General features: G+C 39.8%; 1 protein-coding gene across 3 annotated transcripts in view; it reads right to left on the bottom strand.

Annotated features, from left to right (window-relative positions):
* The window catches only part of LOC126345672 (calphotin-like), a 75383-nt gene extending 56912 nt beyond the window's left edge, over window positions 1-18471 (bottom strand). The window contains exon 1 of one of the 3 annotated variants that reach the window (XM_050002122.1): window positions 18260-18471. In XM_050002122.1, the coding sequence (XP_049858079.1) occupies window positions 18260-18266 (7 nt within the window). In that variant the 5' untranslated portion in view covers window positions 18267-18471. The remainder of the gene's footprint in view (window positions 1-18259) is intronic. The other 2 variants (XM_050002120.1, XM_050002121.1) reach the window with 2 other exon arrangements.
* Window positions 18472-18867: the final 396 nt, after the last annotated feature.

The following is an 18867-nucleotide window of genomic DNA, read 5'->3' as shown; positions in this document are numbered from 1 at the left end:
AGTGCATGTAGAGCCCAACTGCATCTAATTAATGATGAAACCTCCAGAGGAGAAACAGACTTTCGACTAAGTGCAGAACAAGGCATCAGTGATCATAAGGCCGTTACAGCACCCCTGAATATAGAAGTTAATAGAAATATAAAAAAAGGGAGTAAGGTTTATCTGTTTGGATGGAGTAATAGAAGGCAGATTTCAGACTACCTAACAGATCAAAACGAAAATTTCTGTTCCGACACTGACAATGTTGAGTGTTTATGGAAAAAGTCTAAGGAAATTGCAAAATGCGTTTTAGACAGGTACGTGCCGAGAAACTACTGTGAAAGCAAAGAGAGCTTCACTCCAAGTTTAAACGCAGCCAAAACCTCTCAGACAAACAGAAGCTAAACAATGTCAAAGTTAGCGTAAGGAGGGCTATGCGTGAAGAGTTCAGTGAATTTGAAAGTAAAATTCTATGTACCAACTTTACAGAAAATCCTAGGAAGTTCTGGTCTTATGTTAAATCTGTAAGTGGCTCGAAATAGCAGATCCAGACACTCCGGAATGATGGCACTGAAACAGAGGATGACACGCATAAAGCTGAAATACTAAACACCTTTTTCCAAAGCTGTTTCACAGAGGAAGACTGCACTGCAGTTCCTTCTCTAAATCCTCACACAAACAAAAAAATGGCTGACATCAAAATAAGTGTCCAAGGAATAGAAAAGCAACTGGAATCACTCAACAGAGAAAAGTCCACTGGACCTGACGGGATAGCAATTCATTTTTACACAGAGTATGCGAAAGAACTCGTCCCTCTTCTAACAGCCGTGTACCGCAAGTCTCTAGAGGAATGGAAGGTTCCAAATGATTGGAAAAGAGCACAGGTAGTCCCAGTCTTCAAGAAGGGTCGTCGAGCAGATGCACAAAACTATAGACCTATATCTCTGACGTCGATCTGTTGTAGAATTTTAGAACATGTTTTTTGCTCGAGTATCATGTCGTTTTTGGAAACCCAGAATATACTCTGTAGGAATCAACAAGGATTCCAGAAACAGCGATCATGTGAGACCCAATTCGCTTTATTTGTTCATGAGACCCAGAAAATGTTAGATACAGGCTCCCAAATAGATGCTATTTCCCCTCGAGTTTCGGAAGGCGTTCAATACAGTTCCGCACTGTCGCCTGATAAAGTAAGAGCCTATGGAGTATCAGACCAGCTGTGTGGCTGGATTGAAGAGTTTTTAGCAAACAGAACACAGCATGTTGTTATCAATGGAGAGACGTTAAAGTAACCTCTGGCGTGCCACAGGGGAGTGTTATGGGACCACTGCTTTTCACAATATATATACCTGACCTAGTAGATAGTGTCAGAAGTTCCATGCGGCTTTTCGCAGATGATTCTGTAGTATACAGAGAAGTTGCAGCACGAGAAAATTGTAGCGAAATGCAGGAAGATCTGCAACGGATAGGCACTTGGTGCAGGGAGTGGCAAGTGACCCTTAACATAGACAAATGTAATGCAGTGAGAATACATAGAAAGTAGGATCCTCTATTGTATGATTATATGATAGCAGAACAAACACTGGTAGCAGTTACTTCTGTAAAATATCTGGGAATATGGCTGCGGAACAATTTGAAGTGAAATGATCATATAAAATTAATTGTTGGTAAGGCGGGTGTACCAGGTTGAGATTCATTGGGAGAGTCCTTAGAAAATGTAGTCCATCAACAAAGGAGGTGGCTTACAAAAGACTCGTTCGACATATACTTAAGAATTGCTCATCAGTGTGGGATCCGTACCAGATCGGGTTGATGGAGGAGATAGAGAAGATCCAAAGAAGAGCGGCGTGTTTCGTCACAAGGTTATTTGGTAACCGTGATAGCGTTACGGAGATGTTTAGCAAACTGAAGTGGCAGACTCTGAAAGAGAGGCGCTCTGCATCGCGGTGTAGCTTGCTCGCCAGGTTTCGAGAGTGTGCGTTTCTGGATGAGGTATCAAATATATTGCTTCCCCCTACTTATACCTCCCGAGGAGTTCACAAATGTAAAATTAGAGAAATTCAAGCGCGCACGAAGGCTTTCAGACAGTCGTTCTTCCCGCGAACCATATGCGACTGGAACGTAAAGTGCCCTACGCCACACACCGTTGGGTGGCTTGCGGAGTATAAATGTAGATGTACATAAGATCTATAAGGTATTATCATGTTCATAAGGTGGGAGGTACAGGGACCTAGCAGTTATTCTTAATCATGTGTAAACTGAAACAGATACTGCTTGAAGGTGGATTGTGAGGGTAATGCAGAATGGCATGTACCATGTATGAATACTGTCACTCCATTCTTATATCTCTCATCTGTATCGTCCTTCCTGGGAGCGGTATAGCCTTAAAAAAAAGAGGTGGCTGAAGATTTGAAAACCCTCGTATGCGTAGCCATAAAGACCTATCCTGTGTTAAAAAGTTTTACTTCCTCTCTATGAGTATGTAAAGCCACTCAACTCCACCAGATATAGAAACCATTCATCAGAAGGGGTCTTTTTCCTTTTTTTGGCGACATGTTGGGCAGTAAGTGATGAAAAATGAATAGATAGTCATTTTATCTGTGTATATATATTTCCAGTCTTATTTCAGAATAATCTTCATTAGTACTGACCATCTATCTGATGTTTGCATGTCCAGTTTCTTTGAGTTTTACCAGCTTTTCAGCATGGATTTTTCTTGGTTGTTACTGTGAAGCAAGTACTTTCCACAATTTGCTAGTGACCTCTGCTGGAACTGGTTTAGAAACAGCTGTAAACTTATTAGTTAGAGCATTGTTACACCTATCTTTACATACACGTATTTGCGCAAATGCCTACTGTTTTTTGTATCAGTACTGACTTTTACTACAACTGACTCCCCAACAGCTCAGGAACCTCAGGTTCATTACAGCTGTACGAAAGTATCACTGGTTGAGTACTAGGAAGAATATATCAGCAGACAGTCAAGAGTTAGACTAAGCACAGAAAGGCTTAGGGACTTACTTGCCAATTGTACTCACAGAAGAGTTGTAAGCACTGGGGAAGGGAGATGGAGGCATTGGAAATAACTGGAAGAGTGTGGATCCTGTTTTGGTCCGACTTGCTGTTTCTGGCAATTAATTGAGCAAGTTGAGCAATTAAACTATTACCAGAAGCATTCAGTTGCAAGATGGAGTTTTAGGGATGTGGCAATGACTTATGTGTAAACAGCCATCTTCCCATGTACCGGTCCAAGCTTTTCATTAACACATTCCACAAAACACAGCAATCAAGGCTAGTCATACCATTCAAATAATGAAATAATCATGTTATCAAACAGTTTATTCTCAGATGTGTCACTGATGTGACCTCAGTTACACAGGGTGGGTCAAAAAGGACTCGCCAACTTTGGAATGATACAGAAATTTATTGTGATAACTAACAGAATCGGCAGATTTATCATTTTGTGGGAAACTTCCTTGTGTTTCATATAAAAGTGTCTTAAGTGTAATTTTGGTTTGATGTAACTACCATTTGCAGTGCAGCAAACATCCCACTGGTATTATTTCCACACTCATTGCAGCATACCTGCCATAATTTGTGCAACAGCAGCATCGATTCAATTTTTCAGACTGGTTAAATTATTTGGTAGGGGAGCAACATACACAGTCTTTAATGACATCCCAGAGAAATAAATATAGTGTTTCGAGTCTTGACAGCAAGGTGGTCATGCAATTGCCCCCTCATGGTCAGTCCACTGAACTGGGAAAAAATTATCAAGGAAACCTCAAACTTCCATGAGGAAAAGAGGTGGTGGGCGTGCTTGCTAGTACTGAGCCATCCCATCTGTCATCTTCACTGATTTGTGGAACTAAAAAGTTTGAGCATATCCAGATATAAAATACCAACAATGCTTCTCCCCATGAAGAAGAGGAGGTCATACACTTTCAATTTGCTAATGGCACAAAATAAATTAAGTTTAGAGTTGTCACAAATATGTTCCAGGTTTGAACGTGAATTTTCACTGCCCCGCATTCTGCAGTTGTGGGTGTTCACCAAGCCACTAATATGTTGGCTCACTGCTACAGATTATTGTGTTTGGATTCGTTACGTCATCCTCTATTTGATGCAAAATTTCAATACAGAATTCCCCACAAACAATGTTATTTGCATCACTAATGTGCTGTGGTGCTGTAAACTTGTATGGTTTCAGACAGACGTCTATGCAGTACTCACCAAACAGTCTTTTGTGTAATGTCAGTCTCAAGAGACACATCACACTGATTTTTGTGGACTGCGGCAAAACTCTTCCCAACCTGTTTGACATAATCAACAACACATAGGCAACCTGGTGATTTATCACATCGGAATGAACAACCTGTCTCAAAGTTCTTGTCCTGAGAATAAATAGTAGGCATGTCTGGTGTGAAATTTACACTAAACAGTTGTTTGCACAGTTCATTTCACGACAACAAAAAACACAGCGAACACATTCTGCACCAGTGAAAGCAACCATTTTAACTGGCCACTACGGCCAGTTAAATGGGGTACTGATGCACTATGTGAATCAAACATGAGGTTGATTGTTATGAAATGACAGATCTGCCAAGTCAGTAAGTTATCTCAATAAAATTCTATATCATACCAAAGTTGTAAAGTCCTTTTTGACTCAACACATATAGTTCACAGACACTAACTATTATTGCATCTGCAACTAAACAACCATGACCTTTGCCAAGATCTTCCTCTAACAAGCCTGAATCACAGGCAATCATGCTCTGCATTACATTTGTCTTGGAAATACTTTGTAATCACCTCCTAAAAGAATCAAGGAGGACACAATGCCAAAAAGTTTAAAATGGGGTAGTCTACAAAGGCATTTATTTACTCTAAAAGCCACTTTCAAACTGTAAAGAACAAATGCAAACAACTGCTACCATTTTATAGACATTGGACGTAGTGACAATTCCATTCATTCATATACCATCAAGGAGGAGAACATTCAGGGATACGGAACAAATCAAAAAAGGGCAGGGGAGGGGCAGTGGGGGGGAGAGGGGAGGCGGCAGGGGGAGCAACAGATATACCTAGAGACCCATTTATTTTTACACGAGTTTACTCTTGGCAAAGGAACTTGTACCCTACCAGCACGAGGAATACCAGACATACATGACTGCACGAGTTGTGACGAGTTTTATTGTGCTTACAATGTATACAATGAGGAATGATACAACACAAATCTTCAGTTCACTTGTCCTCTCTCTATGTTTTACATATATGACAGTTCCTGCTTTTATGCTCACCTCTGTGCTCCATTACAGCAGAGGCATGCAGAACTTACCCTTTGTATTGTAGAGTGAAGAGATCATTCTGGATAGTACTAATTGCTCACTCAAACAAGAGTTACAGTGCAATGGCTTCGATAAAATTGCAAAGGCTTCACTCAATGCTAAAAAAGATTTTTCAACGCAGCCAATCTAGTCAACCATAGTTAGTTAACGACAGTGTTCTACATGTCTATGTACTCTTCAGCAAAAGCAGACACCACCACAAAGCTACAGATCACAAAAATGTCATAAGTAATTAAATTTTAAATAATTTGAATTTATTGATATGTTCAATGACAATATTCTCTGCACACTGTATTGAAAGCTAAGGTAGGTAACAATCAGAAACAAGTGAATATCGATCCATAGTCCTAATGTTTCTACCAAGTTACATCACACCAGCTACACTTGTCAGCCATTGTGCTATAAATCCTTTTCGAGTAAACAATTAACATAGTTGCTCAGATATTGATTTTTATCTTTGATGGTGATAAAGGAGGATCACCATTGTTGCCAACATCATTGTCAGAAAACTACAAAAATTGTTAACCTTAATTGTTTCCAGAACTTTTTTACTTCCTTCTCATCTAAAATGAATGTAAACATTGTTGTTTTTGTTGTCGTCTTCAGTCCTGGGACTGGTTTGATGCAGCTCTCCATGCTACTCTGTCCTGTGCAAGCTCCTTCATCTCCCAGTACCTACTGCAACCTAAATCCTTCTGAATCTGCTTAGTGTACTCATCTCTCGGTCTCCCTCTACGATTTTTACCCTCCACGCTGCCCTCCAATGCTAAATTTGTGATCCCTTGATGCCTCAAAACATGTCCTCCCAACCGATCCCTTCTTCTAGTCAAGTTGTGCCACAAACTTCTCTTCTCCCCAATCCTATTCAATACCTCCTCATTAGTTACGTGATCTATCCACCTTATCTTCAGTATTCTTCTGTAGCATCACATTTCGAAAGCTTCTATTCTCTTCTTGTCCAAACTAGTTATCGTCCATGTTTCACTTCCATACATGGCTACACTCCATACAAATACTTTCAGAAACGACTTCCTGATACATAAATCTATGTTCGATGTTAACAAATTTCTCTTCTTCAGAAACGCTATCCTTACCATTGCCAGTCTACATTTTATATCCTCTCTACTTCGACCATCATCAGTTATTTTACTTCCTAAATAGCAAAACTCCTTTACTACATTAAGTGTCTCATTTCCTAATCTAATTCCCTCAGCATCACCCGATTTAATTTGACTACATTCCATTATCCTTGTTTTGCTTTTGTTGATGTTCATCTTATATCCTCCTTTCAAGACACTGTCCATTCCGTTCAACTGCTCTTCCAAGTCCTTTGCCGTCTGACAGAATTACAATGTCATCGGCGAACCTCAAAGTTTTTACTTCTTCTCAATGAATTTTAATACCTACTCCGAATTTTTCTTTTGTTTCCTCCACTGCTTGCTCAATATACAGATTGAGCAGCATCGGGGAGAGGCTACAACTCTGTCTCACTCCCTTCCCAACCTCTGCTTCCCATTCATGCCCCTCGACTCTTATACCTGCCATCTGGTTTCTGGACAAATTGTAAATAGCCTTTCGCTACCTGTATTTTACCCCTGCCACCTTCAGAATTTGAAAGAGAGTATTCCAGTCAACATTGTCGAAAGCTTTCTCTAAGGCTACAAATGCTAGAAACGTAGGTTTGCCCTTTCTTAATCTAGCTTCTAAGATAAGTCGTAAGGTCAGTATTGCCTCACGTGTTCCAACATTTCTACGGAATCCAAACTGTTCCTCCCCGAGGTCCGCATCTACCAGTTTTTCCATTCGTCTGTAAAGAATTCGAGTTAGTATTTTGCAGCAGTGACTTATTAAACTGATAGTTCGGTAATTTTCACATCTGTAAAAACCTGCTTTCTTTAGGATTGGAATCATACATTCTTCTTGAAGTCTGAGGGTATTTCGCCTGTCTCATACATCTTGCTCACCAGCTGGTACAGTTTTGTCAGGACTGGCTCTCCCAAGGCCGTCAGTAGTTCTAATGGAATGTTGTCTACTCCGGGGGCCTTGTTTCGACTCAGGTCTTTCAGTGCTCTGTCAAACTCTTCCCGCAGCATCGTATCTCCCATTTCATCTTCGTCTACATCCTCTTCCAGTTCCATAATATTGTCCTCAAGTACATCGCCCTTGTATAGACCCTCTATATACTCCTTTCACCTTTCTGCTTTCCCTTCTTTTCTTAGAACTGGGTTGTCATCTGAGCTCTTGATATTCATACACGTGGTCCTCTTCTCTCCAAAGGTCTCTTTAATTTTCCTGTAGGCAGTATCTACCTTACCCCTAGTGAGATAAGTTTCTACATCCTTACATTTGTCCTCTAGCCATCCCTGCTTAGCCATTTTGCACTTCCTGTTGATGTCATTTTTGAGACGTTTGTATTCCTTTTTGCCTGCTTCATTTACTGCATTTTTATATTTTCTCCTTTCATCAATTAAATTCAATATTTCTTCTGTTACCCAAGGATTTCTACTAGCCCATGTCTTTTTACCTACTTTATCCTCTGCTGTCTTCACTACTTCATCCCTCAGAGCTACCCATTCTTCTTCTACTGTGTTTCTTTCCCCAATTCCTGTCAATTGTTCCCCTATGCTCTCCTTGAAACTCTGTACAACCTCTGGTTCTTTCAGCTTATCCAGATCCCACGTCCTTAAATTCCCACCTTTTTGCAGTTTCTTCAGTTTTAGTCTACAGGTCCGGATCTGCCCCTGGAAATGTCTTACAATTTAAAACCTGATTCCTAAATCTCTGTCTTACCATTATATAATCTATCTGATACCTTTTAGTATCTCCAGGATTCTTCCATGTATACAACCTTCTCTTATGATTCTTGAACCAAGTGTTAGCTATGATTAAGTTATGCTCTGTGCAAAATTCTACCAGACGGCTTCCTCTTTCATTTCTTAGCTCCAATCCATAATCACCTACTATGTTTCCTTCTCTCCCTTTTCCTACTGACGAATTCCAGTCACCCATGGCTATTAAATTTTCGTCTCCCTTCACTACCTGAATAATTTCTTTTATCTCATCATACATTTCATCAATTTCTTCATCATCTGCAGAGCTAGTTGGCATATAAACTTGTACTACTGTAGTAGGCATGGGCTTTGTGTCTATCTTGGCCACAATAATGCGTTCACTATGCTGTTTGTAGTAGCTTATCCGCACTCCTATTTTTTTATTCATTAGGAAACCTACTCCTGCATTACCCCTCTTTGATTTTGTATTTATAATCCTGTATTCACCTGACCAAAGTTTTGTTCCTCCTGCCACCGAACTTCACTAATTCCCACTATATCTAACTTTAACCTATCCATTTCCCTTTTTAAATTTTCTAACCTACCTGCCCGATTAAGGGATCTGACATTCCACGCTCCGATCCGTAGAACGCCAGTTTTCTTTCTCCTGATAACGACATCCTCCTGAGCAGTCCCTGCCCGGAGATCCGAATGGGGGACTATTTTACCCAAGAGGACGCCATCATCATTTAATCATACAGTAAAGCTGCATGTCTTCGGGAAAAATTACGGCTGTAGTTTCCCCTTGCTTTCAGCCGTTCGCAGTACCAGCACAGCAAGGCCGTTTTGGTTAGTGTTGCAAGGCCAGATCAGTCAATCATCCAGACTGTTGCCCCTGCAACTACTGAAAAGGCTGCTGCCCCTCTTCAGGAACCACATGTTTGTCTGGCCTCTCAACAGATACCCCTCCGTTGTAGTTGCACCTACAGTACAGCCATCTGTATCGCTGAGGCACGCAAGCCTCCCCACCAATGGCAAGGTCCATGGTTCATGGTGGGGGGGAAATGTAAACATATTTCTCCATAACAACATGCACTGCCTTGCAAGTAATGAAAGGTTCAATTCTTGTGTTTCAAACTCATTATCTTCATATTATGGCAGTCAGTGTTGATGTTTTATGTTGTCTCTCTCTTTCCATCTGGACTGCGAGTTTGTGGTGAAAATGGGTATGTACTTAGGGGCTTTCACATTCCATCATGCACACATAAATTACAGTATCACGATTTGATATCACTGCTGGACAGACGTAATGGTCTTTTACTAATTGGCTTATGACCAACTTTTTTCTTTGTTTTCATCTTTCCTTCAAGTTTCTTCTTTGGTGAATATAGTTGCAGGTGGTGGAATACTGCTCTTCAAAGATTTTTTCTGTAATACTGCTATGTATTTATTTATGGATTTTGCAACAAGTGACATTTCTGTTTGTGCTGGCAAGTTCTGTGTTTCACCATTACCTTCAACACTGATGAAGATGTTGCAAATATTGGTAGCCATTACCACCTACACCTATTTTGCTACAGTCAAATCCATCTGTTCTATTACATTAAACTACCTCAATATTTTTCTGCTCTGCTTCAGGCAATGAATGTAAACTAGTGTCAAAGAGAATTACGGACCAGCTCCATATGTAACCTTGCTGTAGTAACCCAAAGTTTGTTGCCCTTCACAGGCCATAGCAAAATGACGAAAACTTGTGATAGTTCTACTTTTAGCATTTCACCATTTTTGGAATCAATGTCGACATTTGCCAATTAATCAAACTATAATGAACTCTTGCGGAAGTGCAAAACTGCTGCCTCTTATAATTTTTTTACCATTCTGGATGCCCTCTTTCTCCTGCTATTGTAATATCTGTAAGGCTTCTGAACAACCATTAATCTAATGGTGGTGAAGTGCATATCATTTTATTGGAATATTCCACTAAAGTATTACTTTTCATCAGTTCACTGATTTGACTGCAAGTAAATATCTCCAAGATAATAGTTCCATTACACAAATGCCTTGTGGACTTTAAAACTCCCACTAGCTCTTCTACACCCTTTATGTATGAGAGACGTATACTTCCTGAACAGCATTCTTCTTGATAAAATGGGTCTTGAATACTCTCTCATGGTCAACCCAAAACACTGAAAGTATTTGCAGATGGATTATGAATTTCCTAGAGGTAACCAGTAAAATAAATATCAACTTAGATAATGTTTTATGAACCTAATACCATTCTGTAGGCCAGTCAACGAAAGTAAACAAAGGTTGACTGAGGAAGAAAAAAAAATCATGTGGCTGCAATTTTTTGTATATTAGTGGGGAAGGGTAGGGGGAGGGAGTGTCTTTAACAACAAGCTAAAACTCTTAGTCAGTGGGTTGTGTGCATGGGGTGGAGCAGGGATCTCTGGGAATCCCTTTTTTATGTTTTTCTTGGAAATCTTTATGACTGCGGCTCCCAATGAAAATGTTTCTCAGTGCTAACCTAAACTACATTAAATTTTACACAAAAAAAAAGATTACTCATATTTTGTAATGAATGGAAAATCTTATATAAAGATGTGAAACAAATACTAACAAAGAGATAGAGGGGCTGTCCAGTACTTACCTCAGCTCAGTACAGCCGATTCCCTGATGAAGGAACATTTATTCCGAAAGCTAGGAACTTAAATTTTCGGTTGTTTTTTGTGTATCTATCGGCTGTACTGAGCTGAGGTGAAGTACTGGCCAGCCCCTCTATCTCTTTGTTAGTATTCATATTTTGTCTAGGACTAAGTTTCCATGTCACAGAGGATGGAAAACAAATGGGTCAAGAGTTATTATTTAATGTTTGTGCCACTTCTAAGTTGACTGAAACTTATTTTGAGATAATCTCTATTCCAGGTGGGGGAGGGGTGCATGTGGAGTGTAGACAGGTGACTGAAGACAAGTTGCCAGATTCAGACGCTCCCCTCCTTCGCAGGGCTGTTAACTGAAGAGCAAGCAAATGAGTCCCCTTCTCCCTAACCCACTTCATTACGAAAAGCAACCACATAGTATATCAACAATATTATGAAAAGGATAGCTGCTCTCACTATATAGCTGAGATGCTGACTCACACATAGGCACAACAAAAATGCTGTCACAAAATCAGCTTTTGGCTAACAAGGCCTTCAGCGGGGTTAAAACACGCACATGCACGCACACAAACTGCAGTCTCTGGCTACTGAGGCCACACAGAGCAGCTGCACACGATGGGAGATGCAGCCAGGTGAGGCACCTATCTGCAACACGTCATCTCCACTGAATGGTGGGTAGCAACTAACCTTTTCATAACGTTTTTACATTCCACCTTGCAGTTTCCATTGTGATAAATACTTGGTATTTCACGAAGTTATACCGATCCTTCCAGAGATTGCCTTATCAGTCGATGACAACAAAGCACATAGATCCCCCTAGGCCACTTTATTTTCCACATAAATCTCTGCACACTATTCTACATTGCTAGAGGGGAAATATATTCTTAGTCATCCTGTACAGCAGTTCAACATTCTTCTGGGAAAGGCAACTTCCCCACCAGCACTGTTCGCTTTTCAGTTTGCAGATAGGCTATAGCTCCCCCTCATTTTTTGGTCCAGTTCCCTTATGTAATGTAAGAGGGCTTTATAGACACACGTGCAGTTTCATAGGACCAAATTGAGAAGCAAATCTACAAGGTCATGGAACATGCCAGTACATGAAATTACAACATAAAAGTAATAATAGATAAATTAAAGTATTTATGAGCCCAATAACGACAAGCCATAAGTTTATGTAAATGCAATCAAAAATATAACAATGAAATCTGGTTAATTTTTCAAGGAAGTGCTCGACAATAGAAGGAGAGACCAATGAAGAAACTTTTTGCTTTAGATTTGAAAGCATGTCAATTACTGCCAAGATTTTTTACTTCTTGTGGTGGTTGTTGTTGTTGTCTGTTGTTGTCTTCAGTCCTGAGACTGGTTTGATGCAGCTCTCCATGCTACTCTATCCTGTGCAAGCTTCTTCATCTCCCAGTACCTACTACAACCTACATCCTTCTGAATCTGCTTAGTGTACTCATCTCTCTGTCTCCCTCTACAATTTTTACCCTCCACGCTGCCCTCCAATGCTAAATTTGTGATCCCTTGGGGGCCTCAAAACATGTCCTCCCAAACGATCCCTTCTACTAGTCAAGTTGTGCCACAAACTTCTCTTCTCCCCAATCCTATTCAATACCTCCTCATTAGTTACGTGATCTATCCACCTTATCTTCAGTATTCTTCTGTAGCATCACATTTCGAAAGCTTCTATTCTCTTCTTGTCCAAACTAGTTATCGTCCATGTTTCACTTCCATACATGGCTACACTCCATACAAATACTTTCAGAAACGACTTCCTGATACATAAATCTATGTTCGATGTTAACAAATTTCTCTTCTTCAGAAACGCTATCCTTACCATTGCCAGTCTACATTTTATATCCTCTCTACTTCGACCATCATCAGTTATTTTACTTCCTAAATAGCAAAACTCCTTTACTACTTTAAGTGTCTCATTTCCTAATCTAATTCCCTCAGCATCACCCGATGTAATTTGACTACATTCCATTATCCTCGTTTTGATTTTGTTGATGTTCATCTTATATCCTCCTTTCAAGACACTGTCAATTACGTTCAACTGCTCTTCCAAGTCCTTTGCCGTCTCTGACAGAATTACAATGTCATCGGCGAACCTCGAAGTTTTTACTTCTTCTCCATGAATTTTAATAACTACTCCGAATTTTTCTTTTGTTTCCTTTACTGCTTGCTCAATATACAGATTGAATAACATCCGGGAGAGGCTACAACCCTGTCTCACTCCTTTCCCAACCACTGCTTCCTTTTCATGCCCCTCGACTCTTATAACTGCCATTTGGTTTCTGTACAAATTGTAAATAGCCTTTCGCTCCCTGTATTTTATCCCTGCCACCTTTAGAATTTGAAAAACAGTATTCCAATCAACATTGTCAAAAGCTTTCTCTAAGGCTACAAATGCTAGAAACGTAGGTTTGCCTTTTCTTCATCTTTCTTCTAAGATAAGTCTTAAGGTCAGTATTGCCTCACGTGTTCCAACATTTCTACGGAATCCAAACTGATCCTCCCCGAGGTCCGCATCTACCAGTTTTTCATTCGTCTGTAAGGAATTAGAGTTAGTATTTTGCAGCTGTGACTTATTAAACTGATAGTTCGGTAATTTTCACATCTGTCAGCACCTGCTTTCTTTGGGATTGGAATTATTATATTCTTCTTGAAGTCTGAGGGTATTTCGCCTGTCTCATACATCTTGCTCACCAGATGGTAGAATTCTGTCAGGACTGGCTCTCCCAAGGCCGTCAGTAGTTCGAATGGAATGTTGTCTACTCCGGGGGCCTTGTTTCGGCTCAGGTCTTTCAGTGCTCTGTCAAACTCTTCACGCAGTATCGTATCTCCCATTTCACCTTCATCTACATCCTCTTCCATTTCCATAATATTGTCCCCAAGTACATCGCCCTTGTATAAACCTTCTATATACTCCTTCCACCTTTCTGCCTTCCCTTCTTTACTTAGAACTGGGTTGCCATCTGAGCTCTTTATATTCATACACGTGGTTCTCTTCTCTCCAAAGGTCTCTTTAATTTTCCTGTAGGCAGTATCTATCTTACCCCTAGTGAGATAAGCTTCTACCTCCTTACATTTGTCCTCTAGCCATCCCTGCTTAGCCATTTTGCACTTCCTGTTGATGTCATTTTTGAGACGTTTGTATTCCTTTTTGCCTGATTCATTGACTGCATTTTTTTATTTTCTCCTTTCATCAATTAAATTCAATACTTCTTCTGTTACCAAAGGATTTCTAGCAGCCCTCACCTTTTTACCTACTTTATCCTTTGCTGCCTTCACTACTTCATCCCACAGAGCTACCCATTCTTCTTCTACTGTATTTCTTTATCCCATTCCTGACAATTGTTCCCTTATGCTCTCCCTGAAACTCTGTACAACCTCTGGTTTAGTCGGTTTATCCATGTCCCATCTGCTTAAATCCCCACCTTTTTGCAGTTTCTCAGTTTTAATCTACCGTTCATAACCAATAGATTGTGGTCAGAGTCCACATCTGCCCCTGGAAATGTCTTGCAATTTAAAACTTGGTTCCTAAATCTCTGTCTTACCATTATATAATCTATCTGATTCCTTCTAGTATATCCAGGATTCTTCCATGTATACATCCTTCTTTTATGATTCTTGAACCAAGTGTTAGCTATGATTAAATTATGCTCTGTGCAAAATTCTACCAGACGGCTTCCTCTTTCATTTCTTAGCCCCAATCCATATTCACCCACTATGTTTCCTTCTCTCCGTTTTCCTACTATGAATTCCAGTTACCCATGACTATTAAATTTTCGTCTCCCTTCACTACCTGAATAATTTCTTTTATCTCATCATACATTTCATCAATTTCGTCATCATCTGCAGAGCTAGTTGGCACATAAACTTGTACTACTGTAGTAGGCATGGGCTTTGTGTCTATCTTTGCCACAATAATGCGTTCACTATGCTGTTTGTAGTAGCTTACCCGCATTCCTATTTTCCTATTCATTATTAAACCTACTCCTGCATTACCCATATTTGATTTTGTATTTATAATCCTGTATTCACCTGACCAAAAGTCTTGTTCCTCCTGCCACCGAACTTCACTAATTCCCACTATAACTTTAACCTACCCATTTCCCTTTTTAAATTTTCTAACCTACCTGCCCGATTAAGGGATCTGACATTCCACGCTCCGATCCGTAGAACGCCAGTTTTCTTTCTCCTGATAACAACATCCTCCTGAGTAGTCCCCGCCCGGAGATCCGAATGGGGGACTATTTTACCTCCGGAATATTTTACCCAAGATGACGCCATCATCATTTAATCATAAAGTAAAGCTGCATGTCCTCGGGAAAAATTACGGCTGTAGTTTCCCCTTGCTTTCAGCCGTTCGCAGTACCAGCACAGCAAGGCCGTTTTGGTTAATGTTGCAAGGCCAGATCAGTCAATTATCCAGACTGTTGCCCCTGCAACTACTGAAAAGGCTGCTGCCCCTCTTCAGGAACCACACGTTTGTCTGGCCTCTCAACAGATACCCCTCCGTTGTGGTTGCACCTACGGTACGGCCATCTGTATCGCTGAGGCACGCAAGCCTCCCCACCAACGGCAAGGTCCATGGTTCATGGGGGGGTGGTAGCTTATTGAAAATGGATGCAGCAGTATACTCTATGGCTTTCTACACAACAGTCAATCCAAATGAAGATTTAATTTCTTCTGATATTCTTAACCAGAAATGACAGTAAAGGAGATATATATATATATTGAGAGGCCAAAGTCAGAACACCCAGATGTTGACAAGAGGTTTCGCGAACTTAAACCACTTATTGCCTGAACTGCCCATTTCTGAGCCCAAAATATCGTTTGAGATTCGGAAGAGTTACCCCCAATATGTCATAAGTGAATGGACATAAGCAAAGTAGACTACTTGGCTGAACAGTGCTTAATTTGTAAGTGTGGTACTAATGATGTACATAGTGTTGGTGAGAAAGGGATTAGACTGATAAATATGGCATTTTGCTACTGTCTGGCATTGATAGCATACTGGAAAAACATATAGCCTTGTTGCAATTATTTGATGTCGAATTACTGATTGACCAGAAAGTTACTGCATTTCTCTCACCTTTAATTGTGATACTTGTACACAGATATATATCTGACATTCAGGAATTTCAGGCTATGTACAGTGGGCTGCACTGAATGGAGCCTCTTACCACACATCCACAGCATATGTTGCATGGAGGCTTGCAAGGATTGATCATGTTAAAATCTAGAACAGCAATCTGCTGTAACGCATTACTTGACTATGTTGAAATATCTGAATTATAGAACATTCAGGTGAGCTACTTCTGTCAAGACAGAGCAGCTATAAAGCCTCTGGATCTTTTCAAATGCTGGGAGAGCTGAGGCAGAGCTGATGCACTTAACACCACTCATGCTATAAAAAGTCACTCCTATCCTATGTAATTTTTAATTTTGAGAGTGTTAAATATTACTTTTAACTTATTAGATTTCGTGCGAGTTTTTTTTACCGTATCTGGCAGTCATAGTTTAAAAATACATGTTTAATAATATCATGCTTATTTTCAGGAGCCACTTTCACTTTTACTCAACAAAAATTGAAAGATTTCTGTCTCCTATGTACTGTTAGAAGAACTACAGTCATGTCTGGGACAGTTCAGGGACATCTCAACAGCAAATGCAACAGATACATTAATACAGTTTTGTTTCTCCCTTTCTCTCACCCATACACAGGCAGTGTAACGATCAACTGGGCTATTTTGAGCCACTCATAGGCATTGTGCCAGGCACAGGCATTTCTCGGAGGAACAACATGTTTAACTGGTGCGGATGGTACCTAAAGTGTAGGTAAATGGTATTCAAATTGAACATATCTTGTCATACAATATGTTATTTACAAGGTATACCATGCTCTTTCAGTCCTTTTTTGTGAAGGCCATGTGAATGGATATTTTGCAAATAAAAAACCTCATATTTTAAACAAAAAATGAAACTGTGGCCCATTCTATTTTATTAGCATTACTGTTACATCTGAAGCATCAGTTATTACCCATATAAAGAAAGATAATTACAGTACATTTGCTTATTCCATTTTCAAGACACACTTCGATTGTGACTTATGTTTTGCACACACATCACTAATTCGAAATTTTCATTCTGGTTGTGGATGTTTGATTTACAATAGGCCTAAATATTTCTTACGTATTGTGTGACCAATTACCTAAAAACATTGTAAATATTCAAACTAAAAATGACTGTCACTCATGCCTAAAATGTGTGTTTCTACTTTTTAAAACACCAAAAGTTACAGTCATCATCTTGTCTCTATCTAAGATTATATGCACGGATTATAAAGTGTGTTGACTAGTGCAACATCAGCTTCCTTCACATCACACACAAATCATAGCAGCCTGTGATGTGATCCAGAGAAACAGTGAAATAGATTATGGAAGTGCATTATTAACAATTTCTCCACTGAAGATGTAAACAATGTTCATCCAAGGCTAGTAACAACTGTTACATTTGTTACATTTGCAAAGAATGTAATGAAATTTTACCTTCTCCTAAAACGAGAGTTGATCCTAAGCTGAAATGCTGACAAACAGAAATTCTACAGTTACCATGGAATATAAAAAAAAACTAGGTACTTTCACATGAGTGATGCCAGTGCCCTTTAAATAACAGAGAGTAGGGCACACACTGCTACTTGCGAATAATGTTCTACATTATAGCTATTCAGCAGTCACTACAAATTCTACAATACTGGCACCTCAGTTCTTAGCACTAAACACCAGGTGCTGCCAAAGAAGTATCTGAACGACTACCAAACATTACTTGCAAGCCGTAGTTTCATTTGTTCGCCTATAAGATTCAGTTAGTTTTCTGAAGAACACGGATTAGCGTAATTAATTGCCTGATTATTCGGTAAACATATGAGATTATTTTCTAACAACTAGATGAGAGAAATGTGACAGGTCGACTTATTCCATCCCCATAATGAAATAATAGTTTTTAAATAACAAAACATCGGTCAGTTTGGCCACGCTAAGAAAATAATTCCCAGATTAAGTCCATAAACAAAAATACATTTAAACTAGACTGACAATATAAAAAAAGGTTCCTATGTCATACAGAATACTGGAGTAAACGCGGTTAAAATAGGTGAGAGGGAGACAAGGAAACAGAATTCTATTTTCTACTATATTTACTTTTTTAAAAAACAGTAATTGATAATTGAAGGTAGAATCAGTAAATCTAACTACTTCGTTCTCCAAACTCTCTCACACAGGAAAACCAATGCATTAGCAAGGTCAAAATGCAAATTGACCTCTGCGTTTAAGAATGACCTTCATATGACTTAATTCCATAAACAGGCCAGCAGATGTATACCTGTTTCTCAGCGATGTCCTAGAAATTCTTTTTCGGAATACAGATTTTGGTCTGCAACACTATCCACCAGATAGGAAAGAAATTGGACAGTATAATACAGAACACTCACCACTCATTTTCTACAGAGCTTTCCTAGTATCTGTGTTGTATTGACGGCAGAATAATCCGTCACAACTCGTTTCAATGTTTCTAACACTTGTACACAGCTGACACTACACTCGCTCACGATGACACTTTACACTCGCACCTCCTACAACTGATTCGTACAACACATGTGTTGCGAGTAAACTCGAGTCCCTCCACCCCCTTTCCCCACTACTCGTTCCAAGCAGTGTCGCCAACGACTGAAAAATGAACATCCCAAGGGGACGAACACACTGCAGCTCAGAGCAATTTCGATCCTCTGGCTCTGAGAATCGCCTTCCGAAATGTATATATATTGGTCATAGATACAAACATCAGATTTAGCCTTACATAAACTATGGTTTTATTGCTTACCGATAGTTTATACTTCATTCTGGCAACACACTAATTCGTTCTTTAAGTGTGAACTGGTCATGTGTGTGTGTGTGTGTGTGTGTGTGTGTGTGTGTCGATGCCAATAATCCACGTCCTCGAATTGAGCGAATGTTGTCTCTGGTAATCTCACTACCAACAGACACAACATTCGAACAATCAACGCCGCATATACTCTAAGGCCCTTCGCACGGATTACCT

Source organism: Schistocerca gregaria, chromosome 1 (assembly GCF_023897955.1).
Source record: "Schistocerca gregaria isolate iqSchGreg1 chromosome 1, iqSchGreg1.2, whole genome shotgun sequence".
Classification (NCBI taxonomy): Eukaryota; Metazoa; Arthropoda; class Insecta; order Orthoptera; family Acrididae; genus Schistocerca; species Schistocerca gregaria.
Note: the sequence above shows the minus strand (reverse complement) of the source record. Positions and strands in the feature narration are given on the sequence as shown.